This window comes from Phyllostomus discolor, chromosome 10, assembly GCF_004126475.2.
Source record: "Phyllostomus discolor isolate MPI-MPIP mPhyDis1 chromosome 10, mPhyDis1.pri.v3, whole genome shotgun sequence".
NCBI classification, from domain to species: Eukaryota; Metazoa; Chordata; class Mammalia; order Chiroptera; family Phyllostomidae; genus Phyllostomus; species Phyllostomus discolor.
The window spans coordinates 49,273,453-49,295,479 of NC_040912.2; the positions used below are offsets into that span (position 1 = coordinate 49,273,453).

Sequence of the window (22,027 nt, forward strand, 5' to 3'; positions counted from 1 at the left end):
AAAAGTTCTGGGTATGTAATGCTCAGCGTGGAGACTGTAGTTAATAACAATACTGTATCATGTATTCGAAAGCTGCTGACTTAGGGTCAAGATGGTGGGGTAGGTAACTGCTGTACTTATTTACTCCTAAAACCTCATCACAATTACAACCAAATTGCAGAACCTCCTGAAATCTGGCTGAATAATAGTCCTATAACTGGGGAATTAAAGAAGCCACTTGGAGACTAGTAGGAGGAGCAGAGAATCAAACAGGCTTGTCTCATACCCATGTGTGACAGATAAAAATCAGGAGGGATAGCTCAGCTGTGGAGTTCTCCCTGTAGAGCAAGGAGTCCCAACCCCACACCAATTCCTCCAGCCCAGCGTCCCAGTGCCAGGAAGAGAAGTCCCTATAACTTCTGACTCTGAAAACCAGTGGGGTTTGAGGCTGAGTGAGACAAAAGGCTTCTAGAGTCCCAGGCAGTTACTCTTTAAGGGTCCCCACATGGACTTACTCGGACTCACTTCCTTTGAGTTCCAGCGCTAGGGCAGCAGCTTGAAAGGCACCATTGGCATACAGGGAGGAACTGGAACGTATCAGGTAGGCACTTGGGGAGATGTGCAGCTTTCTGCCACAAAAAAGTGCTGGCAGACACCATTCTGTTTCTGAGTCCTCCCCCAACAAAGCCAGCCAGCAGGCATTATACATGAGTCTCCATCAACTAGGCTCACATTGTTTGCCCACCCTGGTGATTCCCTGAAGTCCCTGCAGCATCCAACTTTTGGCCCTCTCAAGTTGTTTCCAGTGGCTTTTCCATAAGATTGGCCTGTCTTGACTTATGTTTTAGACTATTTAAAACCTCTCAAGCAGATTCTGGCTTCAGCATGCCCAAACCTCTCTTGCTAAGTCGCCCCAGGCCTAGCACTAGCAGCAGCCAGCCTTGATTTGCACCTTGTCCTTACCTAGGGACCTCCAACCCCAGCACAAGTAGTGGCCATCTGCAGACTGCTTCGTAGCTTATACCAGGTGACCTTGGCCTACATCTCCCAGGAGACCTCAGAGCCACACCGCTGGTGGACAGCTTCAGACCATATCAAAGCAACCCCCAACCACCTTCACAAGCGACACACTAAAGGGGCAGACTCAGCAGGCACCAGAGCCCTGCTGACGTAAGTCCTGCTCCATGGGGTGGGCCCCTGCACAGCTGATACTCCACTGTAGTCAGAGGTTGGTGAACACAGCCAGTCCTTGAAGCTGATTAGCCTGGGGGTAAATCCCTATCATTGACGTACCAACAGCAATCGAGGCTCAACTACAATAGGAGAGAGTATACAGTCCACATGTAGAGGGTGGACGACACCTGGAGTGTCCAGCTTGGATGACTGGGGGAGGCTGTGCCACTGGACCCTACAGAATACCCACTACCTTAGGCCACTCTACCAAGCCCAAGAAGACGTATCAACTTTACTTAATACATAGAAAAACACACAGGGAGGCTGCCAAAATGAGAAGAAACATGTTCCAAATAAAAGAACAGAACTCCAGAAAAAAATAAACATAATGGAGACAAGCAATCTACTAGATGCAGAGTTCAAAACACCAGATATAAGGATACTCAATGAACTTAGAACTTCAACAGCAGAAGAAAGGACATGGAGGGATACACTAACTGAAATGAAGAACAATTTACAGGGAATCAACAGTAGAGTATATGAGACCAAGAATCAAATCAGCAATTTGGAATATAAGGAAGCAAAAAACACCCAGTCAGAATAGTAGGGGAAAAAAATCCAAGAAATGAACATAGTGCTTCTGAGACAACTTCAAGCATACCAACATTCGCATCATGAGTGTGCCAGAAGAAAGAGCAAGAAACTGAAAACCTGCTTGAAAAGAATAATGACAGAAAACTTCCTTAACCTGGTGAAGTAGATAGATGTATAAGTCCAGGAAGCATAGAGCCAGTCTCAAACAGGATGAACCCAAAGAAATCCACACAAAGAGATATCATAATTAAAATGTAAAAGGTTAAAAACAAAAATTAAAAAATGTTAAAACTAGTAAGAGAAAATTATTTACCTACAAGAGTTTCCATAAGACTTCCGGCTGATTTCTCAACAGGAACTTTGCAGGCCAGAAGGGATGGGCAGGAAATAACGAATAGTCAAAGTGATGGAAAGCAAGAACCTACAACCAAGATTACTTTATCTAGCAAAGTTATCAATTAGAATCAAAGGACAGATAAAGAACTTCTCAGCAAGAAAAAGGGAAAGGAGTTCACCATACCAAGCCAGTATTACATGAAATGTTAAAAGGTCTTAAAAAGAACAAGATCAAAAAAATGAACAGTAGAATGTCTATGAACAGTTGAATCTAAAAAACAAAATAAATGAACAAGCAGAACAGAAAGACTCATAGATACAGAGAACATTTTGAGTTTTGCCAGCTAGGAGGGGGTTGGGTGGATGGGTGAAAATGGTGAAGGGAGTAAGGAGTACAAATGGTTGTTGGAGGTGTGAAGTGCAGCATAGGGAATGTGGTAGTAATATTCTAATGACTGTGTGTGGTGTCAGATGGCTATGAGATTTACCAAGATGATCACTTAGTTATACAATGTCTTAACTACCGAGGTGTACACCTGAAACTAACATGAGACTGTATGTTCACTGTAATTTAGAACTGAAAAGTTGCTTAAATTATAAATAAAGTTGCCAAGAGCAGATTTTAAGTGTTCTCATCACAATAAAGTTTTTATACGTGTGTAAAGTGATGGACATTAACTAAACTTTTTAATTGTGGTGATCATTTTCAATATATACAAAATCCAATCATCATGTTGTACAACTGAAACTGTAATATAACAGTTATACCTCAATTTAAAAATGCTGGTTATACGTTATCACTACTCTAGGGTTATCATCCATGGTCAAAGAACTGGGCACGAGTCCCAACTAGAAGCTGCATACATTGGTGGTTGCCAGGGGCTGTGCGTGGGGTGTGTAGGGTGCATGGGGAGATACTGGTCAAAGGGGAGATACAACTTACAGTTAAAAGAATAAATTCTGGGACCAAATGTACAGCATGGTGGTTATTATAGTTAACAATATTGCATTATATATTTGAAAGTAGCTAAAGTAAATCTTAAAATATTCTCACCATAAAAGAGAAATGGCATTTAGGTGATAGAGGCTTTAACAAACTCTACTGTGGGAGTCACTTCACATGGTATAAGTGTATCAGATCAACACGTTGTTTACTTTAAACTTACACCATATTATTAGTCAATTATGTCTCAGAACTGAAGCAAGAAAAAGAACATGGTGCTGGTATCTAGTTTTTAAAATGGAGTGACAGCGCCACCTTGTGGGTTTAGCTTAATACATGGTAGCTGATCTCTTCTGAATAAACGTAAACTGATGCTTCCTTTAAAAAATGTAAAATACTATTTTATATGGTTCTGTATTTCATGCTTGAATAAAAATTTTAAAACTTACATTAAATGTATAATAATGTTACTCTTATTTCAAAATCTTGTTATCATTCTTATTATAGGGAATGAAACTCTCTCTTAAAACTTTTTTTCCTCAGAAAATTCACCTTTTAACTGTCTTTGTATTTGATATTCTGCCTTAGGACAGGGTAACCTTCAGGAGAATAATTGTAAAAAATAATGCCAAAAAAAGAAAAATGTATGAAAGTTTCATCGAGTCACTGCCATTTCTTAAATCTTTGGAAGTAAGTATATATTTATATTTTGCTTTGAAAACCTATGTTTTATTAGGAATATTTACTTCTATACAAGTTTCTTTAAATAGAAATCTATCCATATTTTCATTTAAAGATTAGTTACAGTGTTTGTGTAGTTCAGTATTTCTTTCACTACTTAAAGCTGCATTTATTTTACTGTTTATAAGCAGTAGTTTCTTGTGAGCATCTCTAGCAGTTTTATGCAGTCTTTTTCTAAAAGTGATTTGAAATAAACATGCAGTGTCATCAGGAGCCACTAGTTATACCTTTCTAGGGAGAGTATCAAAATATAGAAATGGATATTAACTCAATATAACAAATATCTATTCCCTTATAAATATACCAGGGAAAAGAAACAACAAATAGAACAACATTCTCTCCCCTCACCAAAAAATTAATCTTTCTAGTTACAAAAAAAAAAAAAAGAAAGAAAGAAATTCCTCACTGGCCTCTCCTCCTCATGTCACCTTTGCTGTTTATTCCTCTTTTCGTTTCCTCTTAAATTGGCATTCTAGTATCTTTTCTTTTTTCAGGCTACTCTTACTCAGTGAACTTGTCAACTCCCCTGGCTTTAAACACTGTGTGTTGATGCCTTTTAAAATTGACATAATCTGATAAGGTCCCTCCCTAGAATGCCAGACTCATATAACTATCTAACTGCATATTTAACATTCCCTCTCAGACACTAAATAGACAGCTCAAACCTCACATCCTAAATCTACTCCACCCCTCTTCCCCGTCTTAGTGGCTGGCAACTAAGATCCTTTCAGCATCTGGGCCAGTGTCTTTGGGGCTAGCACTGACTCATCTGCAGAGTACCTTTGTTGTATTGTTAGTAGTATACGCCTGGCAAAAATTTTGGTCCCATTACAGAATGCAAACTAGGCAACTGATTTCTAGCAGCATATGTCTTTAAATTTAAATAGATCAGGGGTTGGAAATCCAAATGCCTTCAGATCTAGGCAAGTTACATAAAGAAGAAAAACCAAGCCAGGACAGGATTTTGGTAAACTGGAGAACATGTGCTCCATCTAAAGAAACAGCTGCAATTCCATGGTTGTTTTGTCATGTGGAAATATGGGCTGTATACTGTTTTTTCAAGAGAAACTGGGAATTCAAATTTTTTTTAGAAACTTACTTTAAAATGCTGTTAGTTAATTAATGTAACACATACATACCCATACACTTCTTGGCTTATTGGCTACTGATTTTTAAACCTCTGAAATAGATATTACCACCCAATTAATCTTTACTTAATAGTTATTTTTTTCTTTGTAGGTTTCTGAACGCCTGAAAGTGGTAGACGTGATAGGCACGAAAGTATATAATGATGGAGAACAAATCATTGCTCAGGTATAATCCTCTTTATGTAATTTAGTTTAGGGTTATATTCCAAAAGTTTCTTAAAAATTGTTACTCTTGAGTTTTTCTTATGTCTATAATTAGCATGTATTGATGGATTAAATGAATATTACTTTTACCACATGACCTATTTAAAATGGTATAATTTACAGCCATTAAGCTTTGAATATTTTTATTTATATAATTATCTCCTAATGAATATGTATTAAGCCATCAAGTGGACTTCTGCTTAATTTTGTATTTGTACATAATATATATATATATAAAGAATAAGATGCCATTTATAAGAAGAAAATTACAGGTGAATGTTCCATGAGATTAATGAGGACTCAGAAGGTGCACTGCAAGATATTAGACTTTTGTACAGTCAATTCATGATGTCATTCACGATGGCTGCTCCCTCATAAAATTAACCAAAAATGGAACACACTGTACCATATACTGTATTGGCTTCCAGACACTAAATGAGGGCCAACATGTTATTCAACCATTAATCTTATCTAAAAAGCACACTTCAAGCCAGTAGTAGTAGTATACCTTGGTTAGAATATGGCTTGCGAGAAGTAGGATTTATGAGATAATTGAATTTCACAGATTGAGCACACAGGTGATAGTACCTTATTTCCTAGTTATATTTTTGAAGTATTGAACAAATTATTTAAGCGGATTTTTAATAGATTCTGTAGTTTTATCATAATTATATACTGTATTGTACTATTTATCTAAATATCCTCTCTTCTTTGGATATATGTGAAACAAGATTCAAGGTCTGTGAGACTGAGGAAGTAATTGTTTTAGAAGGTAAATAAGTCAATGTCTGTCCCCTCCCTGCTCCCCATTCCCCAGACATACTCAGAGCAGTGAAGGGTTGGGAAGAAGTGGAATCAAATTAGAAAACAAGGCTAAGGTTCTATTATATAAATTGATAAGAAAGTATAGAACACTTCTGAAATGGTTTTTTCAGCTTTTTATTTTGAAATAATTATAGCTTCACAGGAAGTTGCAAAAATAGAAGAGAAGTCCCATGCACTCTTCACCTAGTTTCCCCAGGGCATCTTGCATCACTAGAGCCACAGTATCAAAACTAGGAAATGACACCGGCCTGATCCACAGACCTGACTCAGGTTTCACCAGTTCACATGCACTTAGAGCATGTTTTAGAAACTAAATTACATAGCAGTCGATGGATCTACTATGACTCAAATTTGAAAATGAAACTCTTATGAAAACTTGATGTAAAAATAAGGGAAAGAGATATGTATACTATACTTGGAGTTTATTAAGGATATTTTGAGATATTTTTAAGCATTCATAAACATACACATCTATATTATATAAATCTCAATATTTATTTTGTGATATAAATTGATACTATAGTTCTTGAATTACACTACAGGGTTTTAGAGTACCTAAGTTTCTTTTCCATATTACTTGGAGAGGCCCAGTAAAGTCGGTATCTACTATCTTTTGTATTATACTATTTAATTTAGAAGGCATCATTGGAAGTCAAGGTGGAGTTTATTCAAAAACATCACTGAGAAAAAAATGAATATGCAGTTAGAAATGGCAACACTTCACCCCCCCCCCAAAGGTTTTATTTTTATTTATTTTGCTTAATCCCTTCATCCTTTTCACCCAGCCTTTTCTTTCAGAAGTTTTTTTTTTTTGACACCTTGAGGTGGGTTGTCAATAAACAGGCATCTCAGAGTTTGGTCTCTAGCTAACTTCAGTCAAAACATCAGGATCCAAATTGACAGTTTCTGAATAAGTCTGGGTGTTCTAACATCTGTGCTGTTATCCAGGCTGTAGTTTGAGTGGAATTCTTATCCCAGTGTTATTTGCCATTTTTCTTGACTTAAAAATGCTGTGCTAGAGAGTGTATTCAAGTAATTTTACAAATGAAATCATTACTACATAACTGTTGATTGTAACCTCTGTTTAGAAAGTGAGAGATGGGAAGGAACTATGGGGTGTTGCTTTTCAGGCAGATCATCACTGGAGTACACTGGAGTTGGCTTGACTTCAGGGTTATGATAGGCAAGAGGATTTTTGTCAACTAAATTTGCATTTTCATTCTGTTTTTGTTTTATTCTAATAGGGAGACTTGGCTGATTCTTTCTTCATTGTAGAATCTGGAGAAGTGAAAATTACTATGAAAAGGAAGGTAAGTGTGAATTCTCAAAAATTCACATATTAGCTAGGAACGTAATAAATTTTTTGTGATGTTTAGACTAAAATTAACTTTTGTTTTTTCAACATGCTGAGTAAAAGTTGATGCTTTTAATGACCTTGTCAGGGTAAATCAGAAGTGGAAGAGAATGGTGCCGTTGAAATCGCTCGGTGTTCTCGGGGACAGTACTTTGGAGAACTTGCGCTGGTAACTAACAAACCTCGAGCAGCCTCCGCACATGCCATCGGGACTGTCAAATGTTTAGGTAGGACTCACAGTGGTGGGCATACTCCTCCTGGCTGAAATTTTTATGTCTGCATTTTATGTATCTATGTTGTACAGATTACTTCATTGGATTCATAGGTTTTATGGTCCCCACAAAATATAACAAGGGTAGCATTCATTGTATTATAAAATCAGTTTGTGGAAGCCAGGTTTTGTTTTTTGTTTTTTGTTTTGTTTTTCATTAAAAGTTTCACATACATATATAGTGTTTTTTTTATAGGCATGAAATAACATTTTATTATAATAATTCTGGGTACCACATTTTATATCTGATTTTTCAAATAACATGTATTCTGTTCCTCAAAAAAGGCTAAAACAATATTTTTATAAAGTGAATTAAGCTCTGTGGAGAAAGTTGGAGTATCTGTGGGAATACTTAGTACTGGGAAACACAGGTTAAGGTTGTGAGCACAGTACAATTTTCTTTATTGTTTAGCTGTTTAATTACCTTCTTAAACTGTGTAGTAGTTTGGCAGAAGTGCCATCTTCAGCTGCAAGATTATAAATATGACCAACAACTTGCTTTAATAATGAAAAATATAATTCAGGTGGTGTGAATATAGATGACACTTTCTTTAAAAAATTATTCAGCTATAATTAGCCACTCTATTTTCTTCATCCACCGTTTAGTAGAAGAAACTCAGCTTCTATATTCTTAAGATTTGTTAGTATCCTTAGAATTAACTTACAGAGAAGTCACTTTTTAAAATGTTTTAAAGTATAATGTTAATCAGTTGTTACACTTGGATAAAACAGAAGACAAACTGACAGGGAATTTCCCTGAGTAGAAATAGTAAACAATAAGAGTAAAGGTGATATGAATGAAAGCCCAATATTTTTTTTCTATAATTATATTCACATTAAAGAAAATTTGAGAAATACAGAAAAGGTAGGAAAAACTAAGGGGCACCCACACCACTACTACCCAGTGACTTTCCATATCCTATTATAGTTCCTTCTCATCTTTTATTTGCATGATTTTTCTGTTTTAAACAATTTTGTTAAATGCTTTTTTCATTCATTATAGCTTAGGCATTTTCTCATTTTATTACATCAAATTGTAACATTCTGTTAGGGAAATATGCACATTATAAAGTATTTAATGATCCCCCACTGGTAAATGTTTTAAGGATTTCGGTTCCATTTTGGAGGGGGCACTGCTTTCTCCAAATGTAGGATTTTCCCTTAGAAATGTTTTTTTTTTTTTGAGTGGGTTTTCCTTTTATAGCTTTTGCTATATATTGTCAGGTCACTTTTACTTCTACCAATTTACATGCTACCAGCAGTGCAAGAACATCCATTTGCTCTAATTTTGTAAACACTGCCTTTTTTACCTTTGTTACTTTAAAAGGCAAAAACATGTATTTTAAATCGTAGTTCTAGGGTACAGAGTGTGATCATATTTTCCATGTGTGTATTATAAAAGTGCATGAGATAGGCAAGCAAAATGACATACAACATATAGTTATAGAAGTGGACAAAGCATTATTGTGACTGCTATTTCAAAGTGACTATATGATAGTATAAGAGTAAAAATTATAAAAGGTTAACATTTGGTCTTAAAACATGGCATTGTAAACCTTGAGGGAAAACAAGATATTTCCTTGTCATCTTTGAGTTTGTATTTACTCAGATGACATAAGAACTAATTTTTTGAATTTCAAGGCCTTGCCGATGACAGTCCCTCATTCTTTTCTCAGTCTGGATCAGGAACTGCTCCCCAGCCTTGCATTGCGCATCATATTGCCAAGGAACTCTGGCTACTTTGAAGTAGAACAATTTTACCCTTATGCCTTTTTCTTGTATATTTATCTAAAAATACCATTGAATTATTGACACATACAGAATGAATGACATTACAAATTACTCAGAAATTCTGCAGATTTTCAAGGAACGTTATTCATTTTTCTTTTATTCGCCACACCCCCCCTTTGCTTTTAGCCATGGATGTGCAAGCATTTGAAAGGCTTTTGGGACCTTGCATGGAAATTATGAAAAGGAACATCACCACCTATGAAGAACAATTAGTTGCCCTGTTTGGAACAAACATGGATATTGTTGAACCTACTGCATGAAGCGAAAGTATGGAGCAAGAAGACCTATAGTAACAAAATTACACAGTAGTGGTTAGTCCACTGAGAATGTGTTTGTGTAGATGCCAAGCATTTTCTGTGATTTCCTGTTTTTTCCTTTTTTTACATTTACAGTGTATCAGTAAACAGTAGTGATAAGTCAATAGGCTTTAACATCACTTTCTAAAGAGATCATAAAAATATCGATATACTGATAAAATGATTTTGTGGTCCACAAAATTGAAAGGTTTATTCAAATGATTGTAATATACTGAAAGTATCTGTGTTTAAGAAGATAACTAAAGGATGTTATCATAGGCTATTTGTGTTTGTTTTGACTTACTCAGATTGATATGTCAGTGAGTATGCCCATGTAAGAGGGAACTTGGCAATGAATCATGCTATACAGCATGATTTCACATTCTTTTACAACTCATTGTATATATAGTAAGTACAATTTTAATCATTTTTGTTTTAAAGTTGTTCTGCCTTGATAAGTTACGTGCTGGCTTTGGCCTTTGGTGAAATGGTGTAACACATCATATGCAATTCAAGAACCTTTTATATTTTTGCAATAAAGTACATTTTGACTTCTTTGGCATAATGTCAGTAACCAGTAGTTTTAGGACAGGCAATTTAGTTGTAATAGGTGAGAGTCTTTTTCAGATGAGAGATCATTAACACTTTTTCCTCATAAAGCATATATCTCTGCTTCTTTTTCATTTACAATTCTCTGTATTCTTTATCTTTAAAATTTTGAGTTTGACATTTAATGTCACAAAGTTTTTTTAAAAGCTTTATTTTGAATTAACTTGTCTTCTAAAAGTCTAAGATCTTATATATACTACAAAAAAAAAATCCACACCAAAAATAATATGGGGTCCTTATCAACATGCGCACAAGATATTTCTTTGTTCTTCACTTGTATCCATAACATGATTCTTTCAGACATCTGCTCCCATGGGGTTCCTCCAAGGTAGTAAAAATAAATTTTTATAAGCAAAATCATATGCAAAGATAAAAGGAATTTCTGCCCATTCCAAATGTACCATTTGGCCTTACCATTTGCTTTAATGTAGACTCAAAGAATGACACCTCAACCAGAATAGATTTTCATTGATAACTGATAACTTATTATTGGCTACATAAGATGAATTATATTCAGCCAAAGCAATACAGCCTTATATTTCTAACCTATATAATCCAATGTCTAGAGAGATTAATTCTAACCAGTTCACTTTTCAATGAGGAATTCCATTTTAGGAAATGTTTTAAAGAAATATTTACATGGGTAAAATTTTTCTGTGGCTAGTGTGGTCTTATTAGAGAATGTTTTTGGTCTTACTTGTATAATTAAAATGTGTTTAAAATATGTTAACCAGATAATGTATATATAAGAAGTTAAAATATGTAAAGTGTAACTTCAGCCACATTTTAGAACACTGTTTAAAAATTTTGTAAACTTTCTTGTAGGAAGAGAGCTTACTATATGAAAATGACTTGTTTTCTATTTAATTTTATTTTGAAAGCCATGTTAATAAAAAAAAAAACCCAGAACCCCAGATTTCTGGTTCATCATTCTGTATTCTTTATTCACTTTTTCAGATTACCTATTTTGTTGCATAAACTGATGAACTATTCATGGAATAGCAAAAATGCCTGTTTAATAAAGAACTCTGAAGCTGTAAATGCCAGTTACATTATTGTTGGTTATATTTAAATTTTCCTTATAATGAAGCACACTTTTATAATAAACTATGTTAATTATGTTTAATCAAGGGTTTTTCATTTGTTTTTTAATGACTTCCAGAGTGCATATTGTACCATGTGGAGAGCATGAAAAACACAGCATGTGTGAAAACTAATCCCCAGGTCATAATAGAGCAAGAAAGCATGGTTCTGAATGGCAATAGATTTTTTAAAAAATTTTAACTATTAGTCATATGATTTTGGCATGTTTATATAATTATGGTATGTTAGAATAACCAAATAGATCTGGCTAAAAAATTTATGTCTTAAAGTATCTAAAACACTTCTAGTTTTACATGTGGATGTTATTTAATCACTAATCAAGAATCCTTACTAGTATTTGGAAGTTCTCTGTTTAAGTTTCTATTCAAGGATGTATTATATGTAGCTAAGAATTTTTCTCAGAGCATATTCTTTTAACACAAAAGTTCTTCCCCATATGTTAAATAAATATGAGTGTGTATGTGCTTCTTGCATTTCCATATGAACTAGGGCTTGGTGCATTATTGTTTAACATAAATACTCCTATGACACAAGTTGGTGAATACATTGGGTTTATTGTTAAAGTGCTGTTACAAAATGGTGGCTGGCAGAACATTTACTATGCTCAAAAATGCTGCTGCTGCAAATAAAACATAGGGCATGGAACAAAGGGGCTTTGAATTTTATAGAAGTATGTAAGATTAAGTGCTGAGTCCTTTTCCTTTATAAAGCATCTTTTAAAATGATAAAAAAAATGTCCTACTTTTCTCAAGAAATGTTATGTTTATGACAAGGATTTGTCATAACATGACCTTTGTCATTCTTAAAGAAAATTAATAATGTGTAAGCCTAAGTAATACATCTGGGTAAGCCAAGACTTTCTTAAATAACTGATGGGATTCTAATATCTAATTATGTTAACACTTAAGGGAGAAACAGAATTATAATGAATGCTGGCTTCTAAAATTAAAAATAGTGTATGGTACAGCTTGATAATGAATATCAGGATTTTGACAAAAGAAACTGGAATGAGAATTGAGACAATATAATAGGATTTCTGGCCAAGATGGAGGCATAGGTAGACACACTCTGCCTCCTCACACAACCAAAAGGAGGACAACAAACTTAAAAACAAAAAATAACCAGAACTGCCAGAAAATCGAACTGTACAGAAGTCTGACAACCAAGGAGTTGAAGAAGAAACATTCATTCAGACTAATAAGAGGGGCAGAGATGGGCAGCTGGGGTGGAGAAGAGGCAGCAGCTGGTGGACTGGGTGGTCCCACATTTGCATGCAGATAAATCAGGAGAAACAACTGGGGAGCGAAACAGACCATGTAACCCAGGGTTCCAGCATGGGGAAATAAAGCCTCAAAACTGTTATAACTACAAACCTGTAGGGGTTGAGGCATGGGAGAAACTCCTAGCCTCACAGGAGAGTTCCATGAGAGACCCACAGGGTCCTAGCAGGTACACAAACCCACACACCTGGGAATCAGCACCAGAAGGACCCAGTTTGCTTGGGGGTAGTGGGGGGAAGTAACTGAAAGACAGTGGAGAGCCCAGCAAGCAGCTTTTCTGACCCCTCACCCATACACAGCACCACAATGCAGTGATGTGGGTTGCCCTGCCCTGGCCAATACCTAAGGCTCTGCCCCTTACTGTGTAACAGGTGCTCCAGGAAAAAAAAATATATGGCCTAAATGAAAGAACAGATCAAAGCTCCAAAAATAGAGCTAAGCGATGAAGAGATAGCCAACTGATGAGATGCAGCGTTCAAAACACTGGTAATCAGGATGCTCACAGAAATGGTTCAGTATGGTTGCAAAACAGGAAGAAGTGAAGGCTATACAAAGTGAAATGAAGGAAAATACACAGGGACCCAACAGGAAAGGGAAGGAAACTGGGACTCAATGATTTGGAACAGAAGGAAAAAATAAACATTCAACCAGAACAGAATGAAGAAACAAAAGTTCAAAAAAATGAGGAGAGGCTTAGGAACCTGTGAGACAACTTTAAATATTCCAACATCTGAATCACGGGGGTGCCAGAAGGAGAAAAGGAAGAGCAAGAAATTGAAAGCTTATTTGAAAAAATAATGGAGAACTTCCCCAATCTAGCAAAGGAAACAGACTTCCAAGAAGTTCAGGAAGCTCAGAGAGTCCCCCAAAAGTTGGACCCAAGGAAGCACACACGAAGGCACATCATAATTACATTACCCAAGATTGAAGAGAGAATCTTAAAAGCAGTTAAGAGAAAAGGAGACAGTGACCTACAAAGGAGTTTCATAAAACTACCAGCTGATTTCTTAAAAGAAACCTTGCAGTTAAGAAGGGGCTGGAAAGAAGTATTCCAAGTCATGAAGGACAAGAACCTAGATCCAAGATGACTCTATCCAGCAAAGCTATTATTTAAAATGGAATGGCAGATAAAGTGCTTCCCAGATAAGGTCGAGTTAAAGGAGTTCATCATCACCAAGCTCTTATTATATGAAATGTTAAAGGGATCTACCTAAGAAAAGGGAGATGACAAAAAATATGAACAGTAAAATGAAAACAAACAACTAACAACGGGACCTAAAAAAAACTAACTAAGCAAATAAGTAAAACAGGAATTGAGTCACAGAAATTGAGATCACATGGAGGGTTATCATCAGGGTGGGGGTGAGAGGAGAACTGCAGGGAAGATACAGGGAATAAGAAGCATAAGTGGTAGGTACAAAATAGACAGGGGGAGGTTAAGAATAGCATGGGAAATGGAGAAGCCAAAGATCTCATATGTACAACCCATGGACATGAACTAAGGTGGAGGAATGGTGGTGGGAGCGGTGGTGCAAGGCAGAGGGGATTATAGGGGAGGAAAAAAATGGGACCACTATAATAGCATAATCAATAAAATATATTTTTTTTAAAAAAGTGAGAAACCTTCCCTGTTTCAGGGCACTTTTAAAGGCAGGAAAACTGGTTGCCCACCTGAACTATATAGTCATCATTTTTCACGAGTATTAAAAAAACATTTAAAATATTATGCAAATATTAGCAACCAAGTACACCAGGTATTTCCAGGGGACTTGTGTCCCCAAGAATAGCTATGAGAGCTTAAATTAATTCAGTTCTATAACTGATTGACTTCACCAAAATCATTTACTTTGTGAGTCCGTGGCAGAACTCATGGGCAATTAAAATCTCTTGGTTCCTTGTGTAATTCTTGGCTTCATATAGTTTCCTAATAGTGATGTTATTGGGCCTAGTGTATAGAGAAATTTATAGAAAGTTTCCAAAGCAGACAGTATTTTGAGAGGAAAACTCATTTGACCTACAGATCTGTGCCATTCTATCCCTTTTTATGCTGTTTGTAAATCTAATATTGCCTAGGAAATCCTAAAGAAGCATATGACTATGTTTGATATGGAAGTAATTGTCTATACCATAAAAATGAAATGCTACCTATTAGGTGGTCTAGCTAGACTTTGACTTAACCATAGCCTGAGTCTTGCCATTTTACCAAATTTTAAGAAGTATTTTTTTATATATGTGTATCTATGTACATATGTTTGTGTATATATACTGCAAAATGTATATACATGAAATGTTAGTAACAATTATAACATTCATTGTAGTAATGAATATCTTTTACTTTTAATGGAAAAACAAAACTTTTTTTTTCCAGGTGCAAGGGAAAGTTAAGTGTAAGTGGGACATGAACTCGGAAATGACAAGATGCCTGGGCTCTTCACTGGCTAACCCAGAGGTGAAACTCTAAATGCTTTCTATCTAACATTAAAAAATGTTTACAAAATAGAACCCCCGAATGCTCTTGTGAGCAGTAAATATGACCAGTCAAAATACTGGGTAAAATTGCTTCCAACTGCTGATTTTCCATCTGTGTCTGAACTGAAAACCTACCTGGATCCTGCTGAGGAACAAGAGAATGAACATGCATCCCTCCAATGCCACTGCCTCTTTTAGGCCAAAGGCTGACACTTGATACAACTGTCCTTCTCTTTACATGATGACTATATTCTTGAAGTGGAAATGAATGACACTTTTGAACACCAAGTAATATTTTAGGAGAGGTGTTCACTATAAAGATATCTTTGGCAAATCTTTTTTTCTCATAATTGCTCCTTAAAGCTGAACTTAAATATCCTCAGCCTTTTTATTACTATAGCACAGTGACTGTCAGCCTGTGTGCTACGAGAATTTTTAAAACATGCAATACCTGATTATTTAGTCTGGGGCACTGACCTCTTTTCCCTTAGATTGTCAAATAAAAAAATGACAACAGTCAACAACTGCCATCTGGTGTGACTGCCCTGTGCTGAGACATAAACATCTAGGTCATATAATAGAGTTACATCTTATTGGTCACATTGCTTAATAAGTTTGTGTCGGACTGGTTAATTCTTGGTACCAGAAATCCTTATATATAAATATAGGTACCTGTGTATTTATTTATTTACTTATATTTTTTAAAGAGAGAGGGGGAGAGAGGAAATGATTTGTTGTTCCACTTATTTGTGCTTGATACATGCCCTGACCAGCGACTGAAACCACGACCTTGGCCTACTGGGGCTATGCCCTAAGCAACTGAGGTAACTGGCCAGGGCAGCACCTGTTTTTCTAAAATTCACTTTAGAGCAAAAAGGGTAAATACTATTATTATTTTTTTGTGAATCAACCAAAATTACACCTATTTTTTGGTCAGACTGGCAATGTATATTTTTTGGTGCATTGCTGAATTTTAGTAATTAGTTTATCTGTGCCATGAGATGAACACAGTTGAAAATCGCTGCTATAGTGCATTATTATATGCTGTGTAACTTGAAGAATTGAAGTGTGTTAGACAAATATCATTTGCCTTTGAGAAGTCATTTGAGCAGATAAAAACCCATTACACCAGGAGGAGACAAAATGAATGACAACAGTGCTAATTACACATAATGTAGCTAGAAGATAAGACCTGTTTTCAAATAATAGTGATAAATATATAGAACAGGTGAGACTTAAAGCCCATGGAAGCTATTTAACAGAGTTAATGTTCAAAAGGGTATATGACATACAGCATGACACAATATACACTATACATTAGTAAGAAAATTCTTACTACTTATTCTCCCTAACCTTTCATCCATTTTTTTCAGCAAGCATCTATTTATTGATTGCACAGACAAAAAGATGCTTTATGGTCACCAGAGTCAAATCTTAACTTTTAGTTGCATTAATAATTACAAGCACAAGAGACATATATTACTCAGTTCTAAAATGGCACTCATCATCTCCTACACATTACAAGTTGAGTTTTTAAAGTAGTTAGTAAAACATGGAATGGTATTTTGGAGAGTTTAAACCTACCAAGACAATATTATCTGGAAAGTCTGAGAACTTACTTTTCAGACCATACATGTGTTCCATTTCCCAATTTTAATATTTAATTTGCGTACCTTTTGAGAATTTGCACAGCAGTATTCTCAGTATTTAAGCAATACCCCATGTTTGAACTTCTAAGTCTTTAAAGCAGTCACTGACCTGCCAAATGTGATGGAATCAAGGGAAATGTATTGTTTAATTACACACCATAGAATTTATCAATTTTTTTTTACCATCTTTAAGACTTCATTTCTGTCTGATAACAGAATTTTACCACTGGAAAAACCTTGATTTCGGATGACTTCTTCACATATTTTGGCCATAGTATGTGTGTAACATGTGATTGATACGGTATCTACACTAACCAAGAGTAGGTATTATTTAACCAAACTGATTTTTTTAAATGCCAGTTTTATTATGGAAATGTCTGAAGAACATATAAAAGTTAATTATATCTGAAAAAGCTGTGGTAATTATATACAATGAAATATTACTCGGTTATAAAAAAGAATGAAATCTCACCATTTGAAACAGTGTGGATGGACCTACTATGTTAAGTGACATAAGTCAGAGAAAGACAAATACCATATGATTTCACTTATATGTGCAATCTAAAGAACAAAATAAATGAACAAACAAAATTGAAACAGACTCATATATACAGAGAACAGATGCATGGTTACCAGTGGGGAAGGGGTTTTAGGGACTGGGTGAAAAAGGTGAAGGGATTAAGAAGTATAAATTGGTAGTTACAAAATAGAGGGAGGAGAGCAAAAGGGATACAGTCAATAATACTGTAATAACTATTGTGCCAGGTGGGTACTAGAAATATCAGGGGGAGTACTTGGTGAAATGTATGATTGGCCACTCTGTTGTACATCTACCTGAATGTCATCTGTAATAAAAAAATAAAAAACTTCTATGAAAAAAGTAATTACAGTTATATTTGTTTTAGTGAAAGAATAGAATTTCTATATGTAAAGATTTCCAAGGAGCTCTTGCTAGTTTTTGTTCCTTGATCTTTGTTCTGGCTTACCAGTTGACTGGTTTGGTAATAGTCACCCAGGAATTGATGATGTTGCTCACCCAAGGATATGTTTATTGATTTTCAGAGAGAGGGGAAAGGAGAAACATGGATATGAGAGACAAACATTGATTGGTTGCCTCCCATGCACGCCTTGAAGGGGAAGGAAACTGCAACTTAGGTATGTGCCTTGACCAGGAATTGAATTTGCAACCTTTTGGTGTTTGGGACAATGCTACAACCAACCGAGCCAGCGGGCCAGGGCTTAATATGATGTTTCTGTTAAATATACATAAGGTATCAGTGTGGTCATTTAGCTTCTCAGGAAAGTCAGAAGATAGGACTAATTGTAGAGAATTCTAATACTGATATTTAATCAGTTGTGACTGAACTACTACAATTTTACTCTCATGACTTGGACAAAAATTAAAGTATGTAAAAACTTTAATCTATGCATCCTTATCAATTAGCAAAGTGGTCAACAAACATTATAAACTAGTCCTGGCTGGTGTGGCTCAGTGGACTGAGTGCCAGCCAGCCTGTGAACCGAAAGGTTGCTGGTTCAATTCCCAGTCAGGGCACATACTTGGGTTGTAGGCCAGGTCCCCAGTTGGGGGCATGAGAGAGGCAACTGATCCATTTATTTCTCACACATTGATGCTTCCCTTCTTCTCTTTCTCCCTCCCTGCTCTCTAAGTATAAACAAATATCTGTAAAAAATATTAGAAACTAAATATTTTTGAATGAATCAATAGAGACAACTTTTTAGTGCTATTCAAAGATAAATTATTGCTTATACTGATTCAGTATCTTGATCTGAGGTTAAAGTTATTTTTCCCATTACAGTATTTACCAATAAGAATATCTCCACTAAGACTGTTAGAATTATAAGGTTTGTATGCTTGATGCTTTGAAAGAAAGGCCAATATTCAATACATCAGAGATGGAGTAAGAAAGTTCAAGAAGACAGAAGAACTAATACACAAATCCATCTTAAGAAAGCTCAAAATTCAGGGTTCTTATATATCAAGGGAAGACAGGATGGGTGAGGCAAAGAGGTGGGTAAAGACTGTAGACAGCCAGGCTGGGAAAGGGATCGAAAGAAAAGTGGGCAATTTCTAACTCCCTGAATTCCTGGAAGGTCCTTTGACCACCGCTGATCTGCATCTAGTTCTTGAGTCATTATTTTATGCACATTTCCCCACCTCTGCTGACACAAGGTATCCTCAAGTCTGAAGCAGAATTCCCCTACTTCGGCAATTTTCAAACATTTTTATCTCATGGCATACATAAACTAATTATGAAAATTCTGTGACAAAGCAAAAGTATACAGGGTCTAGCAGGAGTAACGCCTGCTTGAGTGTGGGTGGTAGGGTAATAATATGGGTGTAGTTTTAATTTGAACATTCACTTAAAATGTCATGTGGTGTGCTTGAGTGTGACATTGTTACAAAATAGCATGCTTATGATTATGTAATAAAAAGGGGGGCTTATTTGTGCTGGACCCTGTATTTATTGCTAATCTGACAAAAAAAAAAAGGCCATAGTTTTGATTGAACCACACCGATGGAAAAGAGATCAGTGTCCCTGACTAGATTCTCAGGTATCAGTGTTTTAAAAATTCTCAGTGGTACACTGGTTGTAAATCTTGAAATCACAGCTCTAGTTAATTACATATCTATAACAGGAGCTATTAGCCTGAAGGCCAGAGAGAGGAAACATTTCACTCTGTCACAAGGCTTTCAGTAAAACTTACAAATGGAAAGACTTCTAATGTAAAGTTTAGCCAAAAACAGATTTCACAGTTTATGCCCTGAAGAGGGAAAGGAGTAACTTAAGCTCTTGAGAACTCACTTTTTGGACAAGGGGAAGCTTTTCAGTTTCTTGGAGGGAGTGAGACATAAATATCTCAGATTTTAGTTTTAAATGAATAGGTGAATTCCATAAATTTTCCTTTTTGTCAAGAAATTTAAAATTGGAGTTTACATTTTCAATTTGGGGCACGATGAACCTCTCCTGAAAAATAAGGAAGAAAATAAGGATATACAGAACTGCATGGACACAGTCAAGCTCTTTTCTTGGATTACTCTATTAACCCCTTTTGGATGCTAGTCAAATCCTGTCCTTTTTCCTGAGGGAAAAATTCTGGCGTTTTGTTGGCTTTCTGAGTTATTTTTCACAAAAATGATTACTATTTGTGAATTCGGAAAGTAAAACCTTTGATCACATTCTATTGTGATAGGAAGGACTATCCTATAAATAATTCTCTTCAAGCATTCAAACGGAATCCCTAAAAAGAATTTGAAAATTTGTTTCAACATATGAGGGTAATTTTGGATTACTTGATTTGTTATGTGGCTTTCATGCAGATCTAAAAATTCAAGAAATGTAATTAATTGAAGAAATAATGAGCTATGATTTTAGGCTCTTTTCAGAAATTTGACTTGACTGTTTTCTTACTAATGTAAGTTTTCCTCCTCTTAAACTTTAAGCATACATATAATGATCTAAAGATATAAAAACCTAAAGCATAGTTTAAATGATTAAACACTAAAGGTTCAAAGGGAAAAGGCTTAATAATGTCTTTGTAATGCGAATGGTAAACATATCAATTATAGGCTAGATGTGCTGTGGACAGCCATGTTTAAAACGAAGGGAATCTAAAGCAGAGAAGCCATCCTCCTTGGGTGAGTCAGAGCATTAGTAATTTAAGGAGGAACTTTTGGTAGAAACAAGTGGAAAGACATACTTTTATCAATGGGAAGCCATTAGGAGGGGAAATATCGTTACCAAATACCAAAGAAACTTAGGTAATGATTAACAAATCAGTTTAAGTCACGTTATAACCTTCTGCATTACTGTAAACAACGAGCAAGTTGGTCAAAATAGAAAACACCGTTTTGATTTCCTTCAATTTCAAAGCATATAGTAATCGTCCACCCCTTTCACAGCTTTGTGAAATTTCCAGACCCTAAGCTTCCCTCTCAACTGCCCATTCCCAAGGCTATCGGTGCCTTGCCTATAGCCGGCAACAAATGTTGGGTGGCATGAATTGAGTAGGCAAACAAATCTTAAATTACTGTTCTGGGGTGACGAGCAGAGGCTCAGAATAAAGAAAATCTAATTCCACTGGAGCCCAGCACCACCTCTATTGTCCCCATCATGACGGGGACCGAGATTTGTGGGTGACTAGGACCATCGCGAGGCTACAATGCTTCCGCTTTGGTAGTCATCTCCTTCCCCTAACACTTAAACAATACCTTGGCCTGCTGCCAAACTCTGAGCAGCCAGGCACTATGGCTGTTTATGACCGAGAACCGGTACCGCGAGAGGCTGGGGCTGCTCTGACTGCTAGGACCAGTCCAGAGGAGGAGAAGAGGCCAAAGCCTTAAAATGCTCCCTTCCTCCGCCTCCTCCCTTTTGTCCCAGACACCAAAACAAACGAGCTGATACACGTGTCCCTATGACTCTTGTTTACTATCAAGACTTCGCTGTTCACGCACCTCTGGGATATGTAGTCCAACCGGTTCCTCTGGCACGCGGCTTCTCAGAAGCAGAAGTAATGCTGAGACTACGAACCCAGAATCCATTTCGGGAGCAAAGTTTGGCGTGGGTCCCTGGAGCCTCGGCAGCAATCCAATCCGAAGCGCTTATTTTAGTGACTGACATGCCATCTTCTCCAATAAACACAACACAAAAGTCAACACAAGCCCGCCCCTCGAGACGGACCTCGGTATCACCCAATGGGGAAGGAAAAGGATCGAATGGCAGTTCTGCAGACCAATAAGAGGGTGAAAGAGCTGGAAGGAGGCTCAACCCCCAGGGGGTTGAGGGGAGGGGGAAGACGAAGCTTGAAAGACTTGGTAATGGCGACGGGTTTGGTAAGTAGGAAAGTTTCGGTTGAAGAGTAAGAGCGGAGACGCGAACAGTAATGCGCACTGGGGAGGCCGGCCTCAGTGGGAGAGGGGGTACGCGAGCTGCTGGTGGTGTTGTCGCGGCCAGGGCCGCCCGCGCCCGTGCTGCCCGCACTCTGCGGCGGGTTTGTTGTCTTTTAGTTCGGGAAGGGGTGGGGGTGGGGAAGGGAGGGGCAGGATCCCGAAGGGAACGGACGGCCGGGCGTAGCTGGGTCCGCGCTCGTGATCCTCGAAAGGCTTCCTTCACGATGGGGGCAGTTAACCGGCCAGCAGCTGCCCGCTGTGAACCCAGTGGATCGACGCCCGGCGCAAGCTCACCTGGGCTTCGCGACCGCGCGGCTCCAGGGGGGCGCGGGCGGGGGCGGGGAGGAGT

General features: G+C 36.9%; 2 protein-coding genes and 1 long non-coding RNA gene across 3 annotated transcripts in view; 2 read left to right on the top strand and 1 right to left on the bottom strand.

Annotated features, from left to right (window-relative positions):
• Positions 1 to 11,390, top strand: part of PRKAR2B (protein kinase cAMP-dependent type II regulatory subunit beta) — a 117,108-nt gene extending 105,718 nt beyond the window's left edge. Inside the window, exons 7-11 of the mRNA XM_028525437.2 lie at positions 3,614 to 3,715; positions 5,006 to 5,080; positions 7,188 to 7,253; positions 7,386 to 7,524; positions 9,486 to 11,390. Of these exons, the coding sequence (XP_028381238.1) occupies positions 3,614 to 3,715; positions 5,006 to 5,080; positions 7,188 to 7,253; positions 7,386 to 7,524; positions 9,486 to 9,619 (516 nt within the window). The 3' untranslated portion in view covers positions 9,620 to 11,390. The remainder of the gene's footprint in view (positions 1 to 3,613; positions 3,716 to 5,005; positions 5,081 to 7,187; positions 7,254 to 7,385; positions 7,525 to 9,485) is intronic.
• Positions 6,436 to 21,441, bottom strand: LOC118497110. Its single transcript, XR_004899659.1, has 4 exons — positions 21,001 to 21,441; positions 16,791 to 16,875; positions 7,993 to 8,066; positions 6,436 to 6,623 (listed from the first exon to the last, which is right to left on the bottom strand). It is a non-coding gene; the product is annotated as an uncharacterized LOC118497110 (long non-coding RNA).
• Positions 21,442 to 21,538: 97 nt separating this feature from the next.
• HBP1 (HMG-box transcription factor 1) overlaps positions 21,539 to 22,027 on the top strand; it is a 31,964-nt gene continuing 31,475 nt past the window's right edge. The window contains exon 1 of the mRNA XM_028525303.2: positions 21,539 to 21,621. Coding sequence (XP_028381104.1) covers positions 21,607 to 21,621 — 15 coding nt within the window. The 5' untranslated portion in view covers positions 21,539 to 21,606. The remainder of the gene's footprint in view (positions 21,622 to 22,027) is intronic.